Source organism: Leopardus geoffroyi, chromosome C1 (genome assembly GCF_018350155.1).
Source record: "Leopardus geoffroyi isolate Oge1 chromosome C1, O.geoffroyi_Oge1_pat1.0, whole genome shotgun sequence".
Classification (NCBI taxonomy): Eukaryota; Metazoa; Chordata; class Mammalia; order Carnivora; family Felidae; genus Leopardus; species Leopardus geoffroyi.
Window position 1 is genome coordinate 160679333 of NC_059328.1, and position 19857 is coordinate 160699189.

General features: G+C 37.4%; 1 protein-coding gene across 6 annotated transcripts in view; it reads right to left on the reverse strand.

Annotated features, from left to right (window-relative positions):
* SLC25A12 (solute carrier family 25 member 12) overlaps positions 1-19857 on the reverse strand; it is a 207081-nt gene that overhangs the window by 36568 nt on the left and 150656 nt on the right. For all 6 annotated transcript variants that reach the window (XM_045480199.1, XM_045480196.1, XM_045480195.1 and 3 more), the window contains 4 exons: positions 12914-13060; positions 10603-10741; positions 9856-9949; positions 6724-6808 (listed from right to left, as the gene is read on the reverse strand). In XM_045480199.1, the coding sequence (XP_045336155.1) occupies positions 6724-6808; positions 9856-9949; positions 10603-10741; positions 12914-13060 (465 nt within the window). The remainder of the gene's footprint in view (positions 1-6723; positions 6809-9855; positions 9950-10602; positions 10742-12913; positions 13061-19857) is intronic.

The following is a 19857-nucleotide window of genomic DNA, read 5'->3' on the forward strand; positions in this document are numbered from 1 at the left end:
GCACCGCATCGGGCTTGCTGCTGTCAGCGTGGAGCCTGCTCTGTATCCTCTGTCTCCCTCTCTCTGCCGCTTCCCTGCTCTCACTCGCTCTCTCTCAAAAGTAAACATTAAAAAAATATATTTCTAAAAGGTACACAAACTATCTTGATTCCTAAATCAGAGAATACTGATGATAAAAAACACCTTTTTTAATGACTGAAAGTCATCAGATTCCTAGGTCCATCAATTACTGCATCAAGATCTAATGCACCTGTTGGTGCTATCTTCCCATGCCTCAAGGCCATTACTTCTTTCACCAACAGCCTCCTGGTTGGATTTGGTTTGGCCGCCTATCGCCTCTTTTCTTAAGGCTGGAGCAGTCACACAACTAGGACTGTTATGTACATGTAGGTGAAGCAAAGTCAAATGCTTCTCTTTGGGACTAAAGTGAAAAACTTTAATAACTACAGTTTTAAGAGTTCAGAGCCTTGGCCCCCTTACTTCTGGCTTTACAAGCTCACCACTGAGGTTATCACTAGTTAACCACATATTTCTGAACCATGTTACTGAGCATTTTCTTTCCTAGACCTATGTATTCTCCAGCTATACCTATCCAATGAAAGGCTTTAAAAAATAAGTCTCTGGGGCCTGGAGCTTACTATTTTTTAAAGGCTTTAAATCATTCTGCTATGTAGTTAGGCTGAAAACTATCCTAGCTACCCACATTTATAGTTACAACATAGGATTTATGATGATAACAATGCAAAGGAAAAAACCCTATTGTGACTCAGAATGTTATTTGATAGGTAACCCACAACATAAAGGATCTAAAATAATTTGTCTATACTAGTCTGCCAGTCTTGTTCTTTAATATATTCTTTATGAAAACAGCAGTTATGCTGCATAAACAGTTTGAAATGAAAGAATAAAATATTTGGTTTATTATAAAGAAAACTTGAAAAATATTAACTTGGAATGAGCTTTTTTTAAAAACCTGCATAATAAAAAGCTTAGATACGCTCATTAGAATAATTTAATGGAGAGGGAATCCATGCCTAAAATCTAAAAGAAAGAAAAAAAAGCTAGTCTACTCTGACTTGCTTTCATCTGTACAATCTCTTCAAAGCTCAATTAATCAAGATAAATATGACAAACCTGGATATTTACAAATAATTTGAGAAGCAGCCTATAGAAAGGTTTTATTTGGTTGTTTTGTAAATCTTGAATCACAAAACACACCTTTTCAGTTTTTAACCAAAGCATGTGATACCTAAATGTTTAATGTTTGATTGTGATCTCTGTAGGCAGAGATCTTTTAAAAGCTCATTATGCTTAAAAAAGAAAAAAAAAAAAAGCTCATTATGCTTGCCAGTGCTGTGGTTCAACAAATTCTATAGTAAAAAGGAAAATAAGTAACGTATGATGAAAAGTCAAAATGAAACCCAGAGAAAACCCTTGGCAAAAAAAATTGGTAAAACACCATTATTTCAAATATCAGTGCATATTTTATAAAGCTCAACTATCACAATATACTAACTTTATTATAATCCATTGCATGAAAGTATATACCTATTATGTACAAAACTGAATTTAGCATGTGGAAGAAACCATCATGAAAACGGTGGAAAATTACAGAGTAGTACCTTATCATGATCTTGTAGGAAATACATTTTTTCCTACCAAGTTAGCCCAGACAACTGCATTGCCATCCATTGTGTTTAATTTATGTACTGTAACAAAAGTGAGCAATAAATAGAAACTGATATTTATATTTGAAATCAAATAAGGGAAAGAGCAGGATATTTTAACAAAACCTTAATATAAGCATAATTTTGATTCATTCATAGAAGAGCAAATGGGCCATCCAAAAAGACAATTACTTTTTGTTTTCTTTATCACTACAATAACAACACTAATTTTAGACTGTTTACAGATTTACTATCTCCCAAAGGGTGAAAGTACTTTACCAAGCAGCACTCAAGACTTGTGCTCTAATGCAGCCATTGGGGGGCCCAATGTTTCTCAATCTTCTGTAAATAAACTCCCTTTGAGACCATTAGGATGGCCTAACCCACAGTGAGACCACAAAGTACTAATTTCTCAGTCAGTCCACTGTGCATTTAAAGGTAAGATGGCCATACTAAGGACAGGACAAGTGACAATAAAGGTCTCATAGTGAGATGGGGAATAAGCAGACACGTGGCCCTAGTCACCCCACTGCATTCTCCACCATTATTTAAAGTAAATAGTTTCAACAACCGTTTATGAATGAATACTCCTGCCAACCAAAGATTATGATTTCATTTATAAATTATATACATGATCCATCGTACTAATATCTATATAAATCTAAGTAATAGGTTTTATTAAATTACACATAATATGCATTGTACACTTGATCTTAGCCAAAAGGGCAAAAAGCGATTGCATTGTAAACATCTACAAAAGTAAAAGTTATAAAAGAATGAGATCAGAGGTGCCTGGGTAGCTCAGTCAGTTAAGTGTCCAACTCCAGCTCAGGTCATGATCTTGCAGTTTGTGAGTTCAAGCCCCGCGTGGGACTCTGTGCTGACAGCTTGGAGCCTGGAACCTGCTTCAGGTTCTGTGTCTCCCTCTCTATCTGCCCCTCCCCCACTCATGCACTGTCTCAAAAATAAATAAACATTAAAAAATAAAAAGAATGAGATGGTATAAAATAATTTTCAAAAAATTTTATTTTCATTTACTAAACCAAAACTCTTTTTGATATCACTTCAATGTATTATATTAACTATGTTCAGTTAGCTTTTTAAACGTTGATTGAACAAAGCAAGGCTAACCAGTTACTTCTAATACTCTGTTTCAAAGATAGCACAGTGGAAAACACAGTGTGTGTCTTCAAGGTAAAGATAAGTTAAGGTCTGTTTCTTGGACAGCAAAAATATTTTTAACTTCTAAAAACATGCACATAAAACTTTATCCCAAAATGGAATTTCTCAATTACAAAACTGGGTGAAAACAGGCCTCATTCTCATAGATTTATTATTTTCAATCATGTCTCCTTTCAAAAAAAAAAGTTGAACTAAAACTCAAATAAGGGCTATGATCCCAAAAAAGAATGAAATTACCACTATTTTTTATTAATATAAAAAGCCTCTCCTGTGTTCATCACATATATTTTCTTTACCCTCTCTCTTCCTTTACAAAAAGTTTATGGATCAGTCAGTGAAGCATCCAATTTCAGCTCAGGTCATGATCTCACAGTTTGTGAGTTCGAGCCCCATGTCAGGCTCTGTGCTGACAGCTCAGAGCCTGGAGCCTACTTTGGATTCTGTCTCCCTCTCTCTTTGCCCCTCCCTTACTTGTGTTCTGTTGCTCTCTTTCTCAAAATTAAATAAGCACTTAAAAACTAATTTTTTAATGTTTATAAGCCCTACAAAATCCTATGAAAACTGAAGGATTACAGTGTGTTTTAATTCTTAGCTAAAAACATCTCTAACTATAAACACCCAAATACGCAAATGCCTTTTGGCCTCTGCCCTTATTAAATAGCATTTATTTATTTTTTTAAATACAATATGGTCAGTAAGTTTTTCTCAAGCTTAGCTATCACTGTAACTTATGGTTCACTTGTATTCAGGTATGTAAATTAATGTAATTAATGCTATGGATTTCACTTCATGAATATTCATAAGTAGAACGCTACTGTAGCTGTCATGCCTGTTAATGACTGTGTACTGAATTTTTAGCATTTAGACTGAAAGAAAATACTCAACACTAAGAAGATCGCCTACCGTGAGCAAATGGGCCAAAGGAAAAGGCACTTTCCCTTAAGTTATGATTATGATCATGAAGGTGATATTTAACAAGATTAATTAAGTGTTTTTCAAAGCAAAATAAGAGTTGAGAATCTTAACTGATTTTTAACCTGTTCCCTAAGCACATGTGTATGATAGGAAATGACTTGAGACCTCATTTGGGTAGCAGAAAGTTCTTCTGCTTTTGTTGTTGAACATACCTCAATCTATAAATGAGAATGACCTAGAGCAAGATCATGCCACAAGTCAAGCTATGTGCCCAAACCACACTACTTCAGGTAGTATGTCAATCCAATGAAGAGAGCTACCTCTTCAAAACAGCATGCTATTAATGGAGAGAAGAAAAGGAAAAGCTGAAGATTTTTATACTGACTATACAAGGTGGGGGAGAAAAGAGCTAGATTTTAATACTTACTGAGATGTACGATTGGAAAAATAAGGCTAGGGAAAATAAATTAACAAAATTATTTTGCCAGTAAATCACACCTGAATTTTAATTCAATATTCTTGGCCTTACAAAACAAGATTTAAGAGTTGGTGGGTTTTGGGGCGCCTGGGTGGCGCAGTCGGTTAAGCGTCCGACTTCAGCCAGGTCACGATCTCGCGGTCCATGAGTTCGAGCCCCGCGTCGGGCTCTGGGCTGATGGCTCAGAGCTTGGAGCCTGTTTCCAATTCTGTGTCTCCCTCTCTCTCTGCCCTTCCCCCGTTCATGCTATGTCTCTCTCTGTCCCAAAAATAAAATAAAAAAAAAAAAAAGAGTTGGTGGGTTTTGTGTTCATTTTGTTTTTTTGATACCACATGTAAGTAAAATCAGATGATACTTGTCTTTCTTGGACCTATTTCACTTAACATTAATACCCTCTAGGTCCATCCAAGGTGTCACAATTGGCAAGATCTCATTCTTTTTTATGGCTGAGTAATATTCGTGTGTGTGTGTGTGTGTGTGTGTGTGTGTGTGTGTGTACCACATCTTTCTCATCCATTCATCTACTGGTGGACACTTGGGTTACTTCCATATCTTGGCTGTTGTAAATAATGGTTGCCAGAGGGAATGTGTAGGGCGGGGGAGGGGGGGTGCAAAATAAAGGGGATTAAGAGGTATAAACTTCCAGTTATAAACTAAATCCGTCACAGAGATGAAAAGTACAGCATAGGAAATATAGTAATGTTATAAGCTATTTATAGACACATAATACTGAAAAATATCTTTTGAAATGCAACTTTTTCAAATTTCTAGAGCAAATTTTCATAAATGTATACCACAAAATGTAAAATTAAATTCACTAAGCTCTTTAAATATTTCAATATCTCAACCATTTAACAATTTTATTAAATTTTATTATAAATCAATGAATTGGAATAAATCCATCTATTTTTTAAGGACCTGAGAACATACAGTGGAAATAAACTTTGATGGCAGCAGGTAAGAATTCTTTGCTACTAAAGAAGCTAAATTGTAAGGAGTTACAGATATATCTTAATCTGCAGAAAGCTTTGTTACACTCCAAAGTATTAACATAAAATGTAGATATAAAAGCAAAATTTTCCATTTTCTTTTTTTTTTTTTTTTTAATTTTTTTTTAACGTTTATTTATTTTTGAGACAGAGAGAGACAGAGCATGAACGGGGGAGGGGCAGAGAGAGAGGGAGACACAGAATCGGAAACAGGCTCCAGGCTCTGAGCCGTCAGCCCAGAGCCCAACGCAGGGCTCGAACTCACGGACCGCGAGATCGTGACCTGGCTGAAGTCGGACGCTTAACCGACTGCGCCACCCAGGCGCCCCTAAATTTTCCATTTTCAATCTACTTACCTGACTACAAACATTTTAATTTATTATGAAAAGTAGAACTAGAAATCCTAATTAGCTTTAGAAGCAGAAACATCATTTCATGGAGCACAAGTAGAAGAAAAACTTCCTACCAAAATTTCCCAAAGTGAACCACACTTAACATGCCTTGATGTTTTACTAGCACATGTGGCTATTCACCTATGTGGCAGCAATGAAGAAAAAACAGACTTGGGCTCTTTCTGTGGCATGCCCATTTAGTGTTTTCTCTCTCTCCTTTTTTTCCTGTCTTCTTCCCTATCTCCCCACACCCTTTCAATGTCTCATACGGCACAACTCTCCTCAGGAATCATGTGGGACACAAGCATTGTCTATGACAGCAGGGAAATACCGGGTGACAGGGAGGAGCCCTCCTAACCCTCACCCCACACACAAAGCCATGTGATCATAACTACAACTGGGGCCTCCTCCAAGTGCCACAGAAGTGAAAGTTTCAATTTAAAACAAGACTTGAAAAGAAAAGAAAAATAACTGTGCCATTGTACTCTTCCATGTAATATCAGGGGTTTATTTTCCCACTGAGGTAGTATTTTTGTAATCAGAAATGGGACTGTATTAACTTTATGGGACTCAGAAGCTATTGTTTAAATCATCCTTTAAGAAAAAATGCTAATATTTTATTTAAAAAATGTAGTAATATTCAAGGTTGTCTTTCTGGCTCATTACTTATATAGTTTTCCTGTGTTATTATTGTAATCTATAAAGCATGATCTCAGTGAAAGATGTACTTCATTAGAAGAATATTTTGTATTTTTAAAGCCCTATAAATATCAGTCTAATTTTTCAAAGTGAACTTAACACTAATCTTTAAGTGTCACCACACAAGTGAAAGGAAGACTGCTAGTTCTAGGGAGGAGTCAAGCCCGTGTATGTCTGCACTCTTATTTCCCTTATCTTAATAAAGAAAAAAACACAAACATAAATTTAGGTCCCCATAAAAATAGTCCATGAGGGTGGGAATAACAGTTGTAATCTTTGAGCTAAGTAGAGACTTTTTCTGGACAGTTTTTAATTTTCATAGCATTCAGGAACTTTAGGCTGTCATGTACATACTATTTCAGCATTTTTGAAGGTGATTCTATTTATGAGACTCCTCCTACCTGTCTCTGAAGTTCTGCCAGGTTGTAAGGTAAGGCTCCCTCAGCCAACGGAGCTATTCTCTCAATATCTGCCAAAGTCAAGCGCCTTCAGGCAAAAATATGGGAAAGAAAAAACTGTTAGACACCAACAAACTCCTCATACCAAGATCATATTTCTTCAGAAGAAGACGGGAAAAGAACTAGGCTTTTTTATTTTTTTAACCTTTTTATTCATTTTTGAGGGACAGAGAGAGAGACAGAGCATGAGCAGGGGAGGGGCAGGGGGAGAGAGGGAGACACAGAATCCAAGGCAGGCTCCAGGCTCCGAGCTGACAGCACAGTGCCCAGTGCAGAGCTTGAACCCACGGACCAAAAGATCATGACCTGAGCCAAAATCAGAGGCTTAAATGACTGAGCCACCCAAGTGCCCCAAAAAGCATGCTTTAAAAAAAATTTTTTTAATGTTTATTCATTTTTTGAGAGAAAGACAGAGTGTGAGTGGGGGGGTGGGGGTCAGAAAGAAAGGGAGACACAGAATCCAAAGCAGGCTCCAGGCTCTGAGCTGTCAGCACAGAGCCTGACTCACGGCTCAAACCCACAGACCTCAAGATCATGACCTGAACTTAAGTCGGATGCTTAGCTGGCTGAGCCACCAGGCACCCCAAGAACAATGCTTTAAAAGTAGTATTTCTTGGGGCGCCTGGGTGGCTCAGTCAGTTGAGCATCTGACTCTTGATTTCGGCTCAGGTCATGATCCCAGGGTTGTGGGATGGAGCCCCTGTGTCGGGCTTGGTGCTGAGCATGGAACCTGCTTAAGATTCATTCTTTCTTTCTTTCTTTCTTTCTCTTTCTTTCTTTCTTTCTTTCTCTCTCTCTCTCTCTCTCTCTCTCTCTCTCTCTCTCTCTCTCTCCCTCTCTCTCTCTCTCTCTCTCCCTCTCTCTCTCTCTCTCTCCCTCTCTCTCTCTCTTCCTCTGCCCCTCTCCCCTACTCACGCTCTAAAATAAACATAATAGTAAAATAAAGTAGTATTTCTCTATTCACTCAGATCATCTTAGTGAGGAAAAAAATCTCCAAACCCAGGATCCCACAACAAAAAGCAAAAGATCTCAGAAAAATAATATGTACTACACAAATTTAATAATACTCCAATGGTAGATACTAAAAGTAAAGAACTAATCCTTGTTAGAAGTAAAGTATAGACATTGACAGTTCATACATACTAAGTGTATTCCTTTAGGGTACATATTTAATGCATAGGTACAAAGTATCTTGAGAAGGACAAATACAAAACTGATGAATACTGGTTGCCTTTAAGGAAAGGCACAAGGATAGAAGAGATACTTTTTACAGCATGCTCTTTTAAGCTCTGAGTTTTGAACCCTGCACTACTGTTTCCAAAAAACTTACTTAAAAATAAGTACATTCCATGAACAGGTAGATCACTTCAGACCTAGTTTTGAAAAGCATTTTTTGAAACCATTTATTATCTTATAAAGGTGGCACAGAACCTCTGCTAAAAATGTGAATTCTAGATGAATGAGACATGGCCTGATATTTCATGTCAATCACCAAAAACTGGATGGCATTTTTAGTATCATCTCCAGACCAATAATTCATTATGTAGCATAAAGGCAATAAATCACCCATATATACCCAGATTCTAATAGTCCTCAGCTCTAGGGTTAAAACCCATTTTTCGTTTATATACACAATGGAATACTACGTGGCAATGAGAAAGAATAAATATGGCCTTTTGTAGCAACGTGGATGGAACTGGAGAGTGTTATGCTAAGTGAAATTAAGTCATACAGAGAAAGACAGATACCATATGTTTTCACTCTTATGTGGATCCTGAGAAACTTAACAGAAGACCATGGGGGAGGGGAAGGAGGAAAAAAAAAAAAAGAGGTTAGAGAGGGAGGGAGCCAAAACATAAGAGACTCTTAAAAACTGAGAATAAACTGAGGGTTGATGGGGGGTGGGAGGGAGGGGAGGGTGGGTGATGGGTATTGAGGAGAGCACCTTTTGGGATAAGCACCGGGTGTTGTATGGAAACCAATTTGACAATAAATTTCATATTAAAAACAAAAACAAAGACAAAAACCATTTTTCGGATATTCCTACACTTAAAAAAATCTTGCAACCTAATATAAGAGCATAAGTCCCGCATCCCACAAATCCTGCCCAGAGATGAAGGTTTTTCTTTTGGATTTACAAAAGAACTTCACAAATCAAAAACTCTCAATGTGCTTTGGTTATTTTAGTCTATAAAGTGGAGGCATTAGGGGTCCCTGGGTGGCTCAGTCACATAAGCATCCGACTACTGATTTCATCTCAGGTTAGGATCTCACGGTTCATGAGATCGAGTCCTGAGTTGGGCTCTGCACTCATAGTGCACTACCAGTGCAGAGCCTGCTTAGGATTCTCTGTCTCTCCCTCTTTCTCTGCCCTTCCCCCACTCACATGCACGTGCTCTCTCTCTCTCTCGCTCTCTCTCTCTCAAAATAAACATTAAAAAATTAAAAAAAATAGAATGGAGGCATAAAATATCTGAGCTTGACTATGATGATAACCATAATGATAACGTCACGAACATATTTCAAGAAATGATACCTTCCAACACAAAATGATACATACTGTTCTGTAAAAATGACCATTTGTGAATGAACCAAAAAGATTATAAGACACCTGGACATGTACTGCAGTTTACTTTATAAATGTAGGCAAATTTTCACAAATCTCTTACACTTAATCGAGTCCAGATGAAATCAACTTTTCCCCATTCCTCTCTTACTTCTCACTCCCCCTCACTCTCGTGTGTCTTCTGTCCCCTATCTCCCTCTCACAAGTCCCATGAGCTCTTACTCTCTTCCTTTACCTCCCTCTCTCCCTCTCTTCCCTCCTTTTCTCTTCTCCTCCTTGCTCTTTTCCCCTCTTGCTCTCTCTCCCTTTCCCTTCATTCATCCCCCCAACCTAAACGTCTGTCTTCGTCTGTCTCTCCCTCCTCCCGTTTCTCATTTGGCCTCTCTCTCTTTCTTGGAATTTGTAGACTGAATTAACTACCGTAAAATGAACTGAAAGCATACCCCTGCTTCACAATGTACAGGAACTGTCCTATAATAAATATCATGAAGAATTATTGGAATAGTTACCCTGTAGCATTATATAAGTCTGCAAGTTGGTAGAGAATATCAATTTCTAGTGGAGTGACTTGTCCATAACGTATGGCACTCTGGGCAAACTCCTCTAGAAGAAAAAGAAAGGATTGAAAATCTTAAAACATTCTTAACATGCTTCTAGTTTAACCAACTATCTTCTGAAAGCTAAAGGCATTTTAGAATTATTTTAAAAATCTAAAACTGAATTTAAATACCTAAGTTCCACTATGAAAGTTTGAAAGCTGGCAAAAGATAAAATGTTAACACAAGGAACCAGCAAAAACAAATTTATTTCAAAGATAAAACAATCTCTTTAGAATCCTCTCTCTTATCTTGTTTATTTGCTTTCGTCTCCAGAGTCACAAGATAAAAGACGTGCTATTCTCCAATCAACGAAAACACCCTACTACAACACAGCAAAAAGAGGAGGCTTGCCCATCTTTCTGCCACAACTCCCTCCGAGTACAAACAAGTTTCGGCCACACTGCCACTAGCCGGTTTGACAGACTGGACCAAGGTTCTTTTCAAAACTGTCAGGGCTGCTTTTTTATTCCTGACCCCAGCACCCCATTAAATGCACCTGGATTTTTGAAGACCACTACCGCCCAAGTGAAGCATACGCACACCGTAACACACTCTCTAGATCTGGCTTCAGAGTGGTAAACTTAGGTCAGCTTCATGCCCTAGATAAAGAAAAGTGAAAATGCACATTCCAATCAACACACAGTTTTGAAATCTTACCCTTTGTGACTTCGACATCTTTCCTTGTGCCAGCTAAAGTGCTATATATCTTACGAACAAGCTCCATGTTATTCAGTAAGGAGTTAAATGCATTGAAGTAGGAGAAGCTAACCTGGTGTGAGATGCTGCCTCCAGCTGCCTAGGAAATGACAACAGGAAAAGTTTAAACAGTAAGCAAAAACAAATAAAACACGTTTAAGGACACTACACTTTTCTCAAAGAAGATCCCAAGTAGTCTTCATTATTAAAGTGATTAACAACCAGTCCATAAATACAAAGAAAGTATCCTACTGAAACACTCAGTGCATTTCACGCCCTCAGGGAGGTCTATGTAATTTAGGTTTTAAGGAAGAAAGCAACATCTGGAAGTTGGACTTCACGGTTCATCTACCTATAAGGTCAGAAACAACAAATACAATTATCACAGATCAAAAATAATGGTTATTTAAACAGGATTTTCAAGATCCTCAACTATGAACTCTTGCTAGTCTAGGATAATTCAAACATCAATGTACAATACAGAGTATTTTTTAAACTTGCTTTTTTTTCATACACAAAAACCAGTGGTAACTTCATATTTTAAAACTATTTCACTATATCAACTTTCCTAATTGTTTTCTTTTTTTAAAGACCACTACTATAATTAAGATATTTAACAGTCTGAATCTGCATCACGAAAGGTACAACTACCAAAAACTCCAAAAAATGTAGAGAAAATCTAGGGAGGATTTATTCATTAAAAATTACATCTTTAGTGGAACAGTGCAAAAGAGGCTCTCTTGTGCCTGGGGAGTGATGGGGGTGGGGGGCAATCTGGCCTTCATTACCTCTGCAGGGTGAAGAGGTAAGTTCTCCCTCTGCCCACCACTTGGATATAAACTCAAAAGAGAACATTTTTCATAGTTTGCAAAAGCCTAATTTCTAAGCCAGGAGTCAGAGGAACCCATATGATTAAAAACATTCTCTAATAAAAACTCAAAGAAATACTTATGGAAATACCAGTGTGACCTTAATCACAAAGGTCTACTAAGAATAGTGTAGGTAATGATGGGCAAATGTACCCATCCCTCACATACATGCCTTAACCCAAATATAGATGATATTTGTATTAGCTTGAATTTGGATGCCAGTGACCCAAAAGGAGAACTCAAATTATTTAATACATTCCTTCAGGGACTGAAATGGCATTTGGTAAGTTGAAGCTATAATAGGTCTATGTAACCCAATTGGAAAAGATTAAATGGGTCCCCTCATTCCAAGGCAATGAGAGTCCCCCTCTGTAGGATTTTCTTTCCTTTCTCCCCCCCCGCCCCACCCCCCGCCTTTTCCTCCTTCTCTCCCTTTCTTTCTGTCCTTCTCTCATTTTTTGGCTAGGGTATGAGGTAAGGGTTCAGGGAGTGGGAGATGGGTGTCAAGGAGGTGAAATGTGTAGGACAAAGTGACATGCTCCATGTTCAAATTCACTGAAGAAAAAGAACAGAAGTTGATCTTTCTACCCCGGTCTAAATCAGGGATAATGATCTTCAGCTGAAACAACAAAAGCACTCACTGGCTTCCCTCCATATAAAACAAGCAGCAATCAAAAACTTATACATAAGTACAATGCACGAACAAGAGAACTGGTAAGTGAGGAAAGTTTCAGCACTCTTTGTGAGGAAGTGAATGACATCAGTTTGCTATTGGTCCAGATGATTACTTTATAGAGATTAGCAGTTTGACAGAACAAAAAAACCGTCTGGTCCATGCAGACTGAATGCACAGGTGAAGGGGCAGAGAGAGGAGGGAGCCACATTGGCTGATGCCCACATATTTCCTCCATACCTTCTGCCACGGCCATGGTTATTAAAACAGTGTAGAGGCCAGTGATGATTCCTCTAGCAAACAGCACCCTGCAGGCAACAAAGGAAGGAGCCATCTTTATAGCAAGGCTTTGGGAGCCTGGTGGGATGGAAAAAGGCCAAGGTGAAGGCAGCAGTGTCTGGGCGAAGTACTGCCCTGCCCACTGGGAAAAGTAATTGCACACCCCTGTCTACAAACTCCCTTGTTTTCTTTCACTGGACTCTGTAAATGGAAATAAACAATTTAGAAATATAGGAGAGCACGATGGTGGCTCTGAAAAAAACTTGATCCGGGAAAGACTATTCACCATCACAGCACTCCCACCTCCCTTACACATACCTGTTTACCTTCTACCAACCAAACATTAAGTTAGAATAGCTGACAGTCAGGTGTGTCCAAGGAGGCGAGCCAGGACCCAATGGTTCAAAAACGTTAAGGAAAGAGAAAATTGAAGTACTTGCTTTCTACTTACTGAAACTAAATTCTCCTCCACAAAGGGAGTGAGCATGTGAGACCGAATGGTAACCATGATGTCACTGAAATCCAGACCAGAAATCATGCCACTTTTGCTTTTGTCTTTCAGTGCAAAGGCTTGTCTTGCATGTTCCAGCTGCAGCTCCTAGAGGGAAGTTAGAAATAGAACAGTAGATTGGTTAAAGCACATCCCAACTGCATGTTTTTGAAAAAGGAGGACATTCTTCCCTTGCATGCACTTACTACAGAAATGAACACTGCACAGCTCTGAATTTACAACAAAACTTTTAATTTCTTTTAAAAAGCATGTTTTCCTGAAAATGTACTACACAGTACTCCTCGGGAAGAATGAATCATAGCATGACAATAAAGAAAGAGGAGGAGGAAAAAAACCTTAATGCACTTGAAAAGTTTTCAACACTGAACCGTTCTTAGTGTTTTAATTCAGCTTTTAAAATGTATTCTTTCTTGCTTGAAGGCATTCTTATCCAAGGGTACCTTTTTTTTTTAAGTTTATTTGGGGGGGGGGGATGGCAAGCAGGAGGCACAGAGAGAGAGAAAGGAAGAGAGAGAATCTCAGGCAGGCTCTGTGCTGCCAGTGTCTCCCAAGGGTACGTTTTGAAATAAAAGTTTAGATTTGGGGTACCTGGGTGGTTCAGTCAGTTAAACGTCAGACTTGCTTTCAGCTCAGGTCATGATCTCACGGTTTGTGGGACTGAGCCGTGTGTCAGTCTCCGCACTAACAGCGCAGAGCCTGCTTGGGATTCTCTCTCTCTCTCTCTCTCTCTCTCTCTCTCTCTCCCCCCCCCCCCTTGCCCACTTGCACTCTCTCTCTCAAATGAGCAAACTTAAAAAAGTTTAGATTCATTTTCAGTATTTCAATGTAATACTGTAATTAAAGGGTCTCTTTTTCTCTCTCAATGAATTAGACACCATTTTTCAAACAATTTTTAAAACATGAACTTAGTGAGAAAGTCTACTGACTGGTAAGAGCAATAATTAGTAATTCTAACATGAAAGTTATAAATAACAAACTGATAACTAGTGTTCAGCTATCATTGTCTGGCTTGGGCAGCAGTTACTCATAAACTGTAAAATAATCCAGAAGATCACTGAACTTTTGAATTATTCAGCAGTCACATTTTGTCATAAATGATATCAATAAAAACAATAAAACGTGCCAGTAACATGCTGAATACTATACAAAAGTGAAAAGTGGAGCATTTCTGCACTGAGGACCTATGACATAATCCAAATAAATCTGTTACCACAACATAACAATGGTGCTATTGGGTACCATTTTCACACTATTTGCAACTCTAAAAATAATATTCATATCTAAATATATATTATTCACAGGTACAATACTGCAATTTTCATTACCATATTTATACAAGCCTACAAGTCAATGTTGCTTTTTCTGATATTTAAAAGTTTTGGTAGCGGGGTGCCTAGGTGGCTCAGTTGGTGGAGCATCTGACTTTGGTTCAGATCATGATCTCATGGTTCGTGAGTTTGAGTCCCATGTCGAGCTCTGGGCTGACGGCTGGCATACTGGAGCCTGCTTCAGACTCTATGTCTCCCTCTCTCTCTGCGCCTCCCCTGCTCATGCTCTAAGTAAATAAACATTAAAAAAAAATTTTTTTAACAGTTTTGGAAAAAGTCTCATTACTTTACTAATTTATTTTCCTATGGGCTTGTGATAGTTCATTGGTAATTCAAAGACATTTAAATTATCTTAGGTTTGTCTTATAATTCATTAAACTATGTATTTGTTTTATGTTGCTTTCTAGATTTTATTTGTATGCTATTTAATAAGTTTTAAAAATATTTTTTCTTAGCAGGTTGGCAGGCTAGAGACAAGTATATCAAACCTATTAAATCTTCCAATAGTCTTAAAAAAATTAAATGAGAATACTGAGGGAAACATCTAAGGTATTTTAACATCTATCACCCAATATCTAAATGTTTGGATTTTTTTGAAAAGACAACAGAAGTGGAGAAACTAAAACTCAATTGGTAAATATGAAAGAGTACAAAATAAACAACCAGCATGATATGACAAAGTTGTCTCTTCCCTACTCCTACTTTTTTATTTTTTATTTATTATTTTTTTTACCCTACTCCTACTTTTTTAAAATTTCAACTCTATTGAGATAAAAGTGACAAAATTGTGATATATAAAAAGTGTGCAACATGATTTGATACATGTATACATTGGGAAAGGAGTCCCACCAAGTTAAGTAACATATCCATCACCTCAGTTACCTTTTTTTATAGGAACACTCAAGTTCTACTTCCTTAGCAAATTTTAATTATACAACACAGTATTATTACCCATAGTAACCATGATATACATTACATTCCCAGACCTTATTCATGTTATAATGGAAGGTTTGTATCCTTTTTCCAGCCTCCACCCCCCTACCCACCCACCCCCACCCCACCCCTGTCAACCACTATTCTTTCTGTTTCTGTGTTCAACTTTTTTTTAAGGTTCTACAAAGAAGCAATCCCTTGTAGTAGGTCTTTCTTTGGCTTATTTCACTTAGTATAATGCCCTCCAAGTTCATCTGAGTTGTTGCAAATGGCAGGATTTCCTTTTTTGAGTGAACAATATTCTATTGTGTGTGAATACACACACACTTTTCTTTACTCATTCACCTCTCAATGGACACTTAGGTTGTTTCTATGTACAACAAACATGGGAGTACAGCTATTTCTTTGAAATAGTGATTTCTGTTTCCTTTGCATACATACCCAGAAGTGGGGTTGCTGGATCACCTGGTGGTTCTATTTTTAATTTCTTGAGGAACCTCCAGACTGTTTTCCATAGTGGCTGCACCAATTTACTTTCCAACAATGTACAGAGTTCCCTTTTCTCCACATCCTTGCCAGCATTTGTTGTCTCTGGTCTTTTTGATAATAGAGATCCTAACAAATATGAAGTAACATCTCACTATGGTTTGGATTTGCATATCCCTGGTGATTAGTGAGATTGAGCAACTTCTCATATACTTCCTGGCCATTTATATGTCTTCTTTGGGAAAATGTCTATTCAGGTCTCTTATCCATAGGATGTGTTGTTCACATCCTATATATATATATGTGTGTGTGTGTGTGTGTGTGTGTGTGTGTGTGTATATGTACATATATATGTATGTGTCTGTGTATATATATATATACATGTACATATACGTGTGTATATATGTATGTGTCTCTGTGTATATATATATATATATATATATATATATATATATATATATATGTGTGCATGTGTGTATGTTACTGTGTTGTAAAGTTCCCTACATATTTTGGATATTAGTCCCTTATTAGATATGTGGTTTGCAAATATTTTCTGCCATTCCATTGGCTGCCTTTTCATTTTGTTGATGGAGTCCTTTACTGTGCAGCTTTTTGGTTTGATGTGGTCCCACTCGTTTATGTTTGCTTATGCTGCCTTTGTTTTCAGTGTCTAATTCAAAAAATCATTGCCAAGACTGAAGTCAAGGAACTTACCCACTATGTTTTCTTCTAGGAGTTTAAAGTTTCAGGTCTTATGTTCAAGTTTTTAATCTATTTTCAGTTGTTTTTTCTGTCTGGTATAAGATAGGAGTCAAGTTTCATTCGTTTGCATATGGATATCCAGTTTTCCCAACACCATTTATTGAAAAGACTACCCTTTCTGCATTGTATATTCTTAACTCCTTTGTCAAAAATGAATGATCATATATGCATGGGTTTATTTCTGGATTCTCTTTCTGTTCCACTGATCTATGTGTCTGTTTTTGACAATACCATACTGTTTTGAATACTATAGCTTCATAATTTGAATTTTAAAAATGTGATGTCTCCAGCTTTGTTCTTCTCAAAATTGCCTTGGCTATTTGGGTTCTTTTGTGGTTCCATACAAATTTTAGGACTTTTTTCTATCTCAGTGAAAAGGCCCACTGGAATTTTGATAGTGACTGTATTGAATCTATAGATCACTTTGGGTATTACATTTTAACAATATTAATTCTTCAAATCCATGAACATGGAATATCTTCCCATTTATTTGTGTCTTCTTTTAACTTCTTTCATCAACATCTTACAGTTTTTAGTGACCAGATTTTTCACTTCTTTGGTAAGATATATTCTCAAGTATTTTATTCTCTTTGATATTCTATAAATGGGATTTTCTTAATTTCTCTTTTCAGTAGTTCATTGCTAATGTATAGAAGTGCAACTGTTTTTGATTGTGTACCCTGAAACTCTAAGTCATTTATTGGTTCTAACAGTTTTTGATGGGTTTGTGTGCATGTGCGTGTGCGTAGTCTTTCAGGGTTTTCTGTATATAATATCATGTCATCTGCAAAAAGGGACAATTTTATTTTTTCCCTTCTAATTTGGATGTCTTTTACTTCTTTTTCTTGACTAATTTCTCTGGCTAAAGCTTCTAGTACTTTTTTAAGTAAAAGTGGTAAGAATATGCATCCTTGTTTTGCTCCTGGTCTTTGAGTAAAAGCTTTCAGCTGTTCTCTGTTGAGCATGATGTGAGCTATGGGCTTGTCATATATGGCCTTTATTTTGTTGAGGTATGTTCCATCTATACCTAATTTGCTAGGCACTTTTTAAATATTTTTTTTTAATGCTTATTTATTTTGAGAGGGGGGAGTGTAGGGGCAGAGACAGAGAATCCCAAGCAGGTGCACAGTCCAACATGGGGCTCAGTCTCACAAACTGTATCATGACCTGAGCCAAGATCAAGAGTTGGATCCTTAACTGACTGAGCAACCCAGGCACACCTTGCTAAGCATTATTTTTAATTTTTTTTTTAATGTTTACTTATCTTAGAGAAAGAGAGCGAGAGAGAGCAAGAGAGAGAGAGAACATTCAAGTGGGGAGAGGCAGAGAGAGTGGGAGACAGAATCCGAAGCAGGCTCCAGGCTCTGAGCTGTCAGAACAGAGCCCCACATGGGACTCAAACTCACAAACTGTGAGATCATTACCTGAGCTGAAGTTGGACACTTAACCGACAGAGCCACCCAGGCACCCCACCCCTTGCTAAACATTTAAAAATTTGTTTAATGTTTATTTTTGAGAGAGCAAGAGAGACAGAGAGACAGAACACGAGCAGGGGAGAGGCAGAGAGAGAGGGAGACACAGAATCCGAAGCAGGCTCCAGGCTCTGAGCTGTCAGTCCAGAGCTCGACATGGGGCTTGAACCCACAGACTGCGAGATCATGACCTGAGCCAAAGTCAGATGCTTAACCAACTGAGCCTCCCAGGTGCCCCGCTAAGCATTTTTTATCATGAAAGGATAATGAATTTTTCCAAATGCTTTTTCTGTATCTGTATCTACTGAGATGATATGATTTTTATTCTTCATTTTGTTAATGTGATGTATCACATTTAATGATTTGCATATGCTAAACCATCCTTGCATTCCAGGAATAAATCCCATTTGATCATGGTACATGATCCTTTTAATGTACTATTAAATTCAGTTTACTAATATTTCGTTGAGGCTATTTGCATCTACCTTCATCAGGAATACTGACCTGTAATTTCCTTTTCTTGCAGTATCCTTGTCTGGCTTTGGTATTAGGATTAATACTGGTCTTGTAAAATGAATCTGGAAGAAATGTACCCTCCTCTTGTACTTTTTGGATAAATTTGAGAAAGATTGGTATTAACTCTTCTTTAGTTGTTTGGTAGTATTCACCAGGGAAGCCATCTGGTCCTATACTTTTCTCTGTTGGGAGATTTTTAATTACTGATTCAATCTCCTTACTAGTAATTGGTCTGTTTAGATTTTTTATTTCTTCATGATTCAGAATTGGTAGACTGGATATGTTTCTAGGAATTTATCCATTTCTTCTAGGTTACCTCATTTGTTGGTATATAAATGTTCACAGAAGTTTCTTATGATCCTTAGCATTTCTCTTATTAATTGTAATGTGTCTTTCATTTCTATGTGTTTTTTCTCAGTCTAGGTAAAGATCTGTCAATTTTGTATATCTTAAAAAAAAAACAGCTCTTAGTTTTATATTTTCTGTTGTCTCCCTAGACATTATATTTCATTTATTTCTGCTATAACTTTTGTTATTTTCTTCCTTCTGCTAACTTTATCCTTAGTTTATTCTTCTTCTAGTTCCTTGAGGTGTAAAGATAGTTCGAGATCTTTTTTTTTTTTTTTTTTTTTTAATGTAGGTGTTTATCATTAGAAACTTCTCTCTCAGAACAGCTTTTGCTGTATCCCATACATTTTGGTATGTTGTGTTTTCATTTTAATTTGTCTCAAGATATTTTTTTTTAACGTTCCTTTTATTCTATGATCCATGAATTATTCAGGAGCGTGTTATATAATCTCCACCTATTTGCGAATTCTGTCTTCTTCTACTTTCATCATTCTCCCTACTCACTCCATCTTCCTATCACCTCAGCTCCAACCCTATCATCCTTCAAATGAAGCAGGAATTTTAGGTCTTTATTTCAACCTTAAAATATGATTGAAAGTATTCCCCCACAGAAAGGATGTTCCTAAGCAGCATCAGAAATAGACATAGGTCCTCTCCTTATCTTACATGTTTTCCCTTACTCACTACTTTTTCCCTCCTTCTCTATGTCTTTGTTACACCTTTGTCTTCTCCCATGTACGTCTTCGTTTTTCAGAAATATCCAGTGGCAGCCATGGACATGACGAAGCCTCATTAATGACACTCAATACTGAAGAAAATGTGAACTTTTATATTAATAAGACAGAGCAGAATCCTCATTGCAAGAGTAATACTGGAAGAACAGATTTTCTATTTTCTATTAGGTCAGCAATCAGAGGGCTCGTATGTATCTTTTAAAGATACAGAGTTAGGGGCGCCTGGGTGGCTTGGTCGGTTGAGCGTCCGACTTCGGCTCAGGTCATGATCTCATGGTCCGTGAGTTCAAGCCCCGCATCGGGCT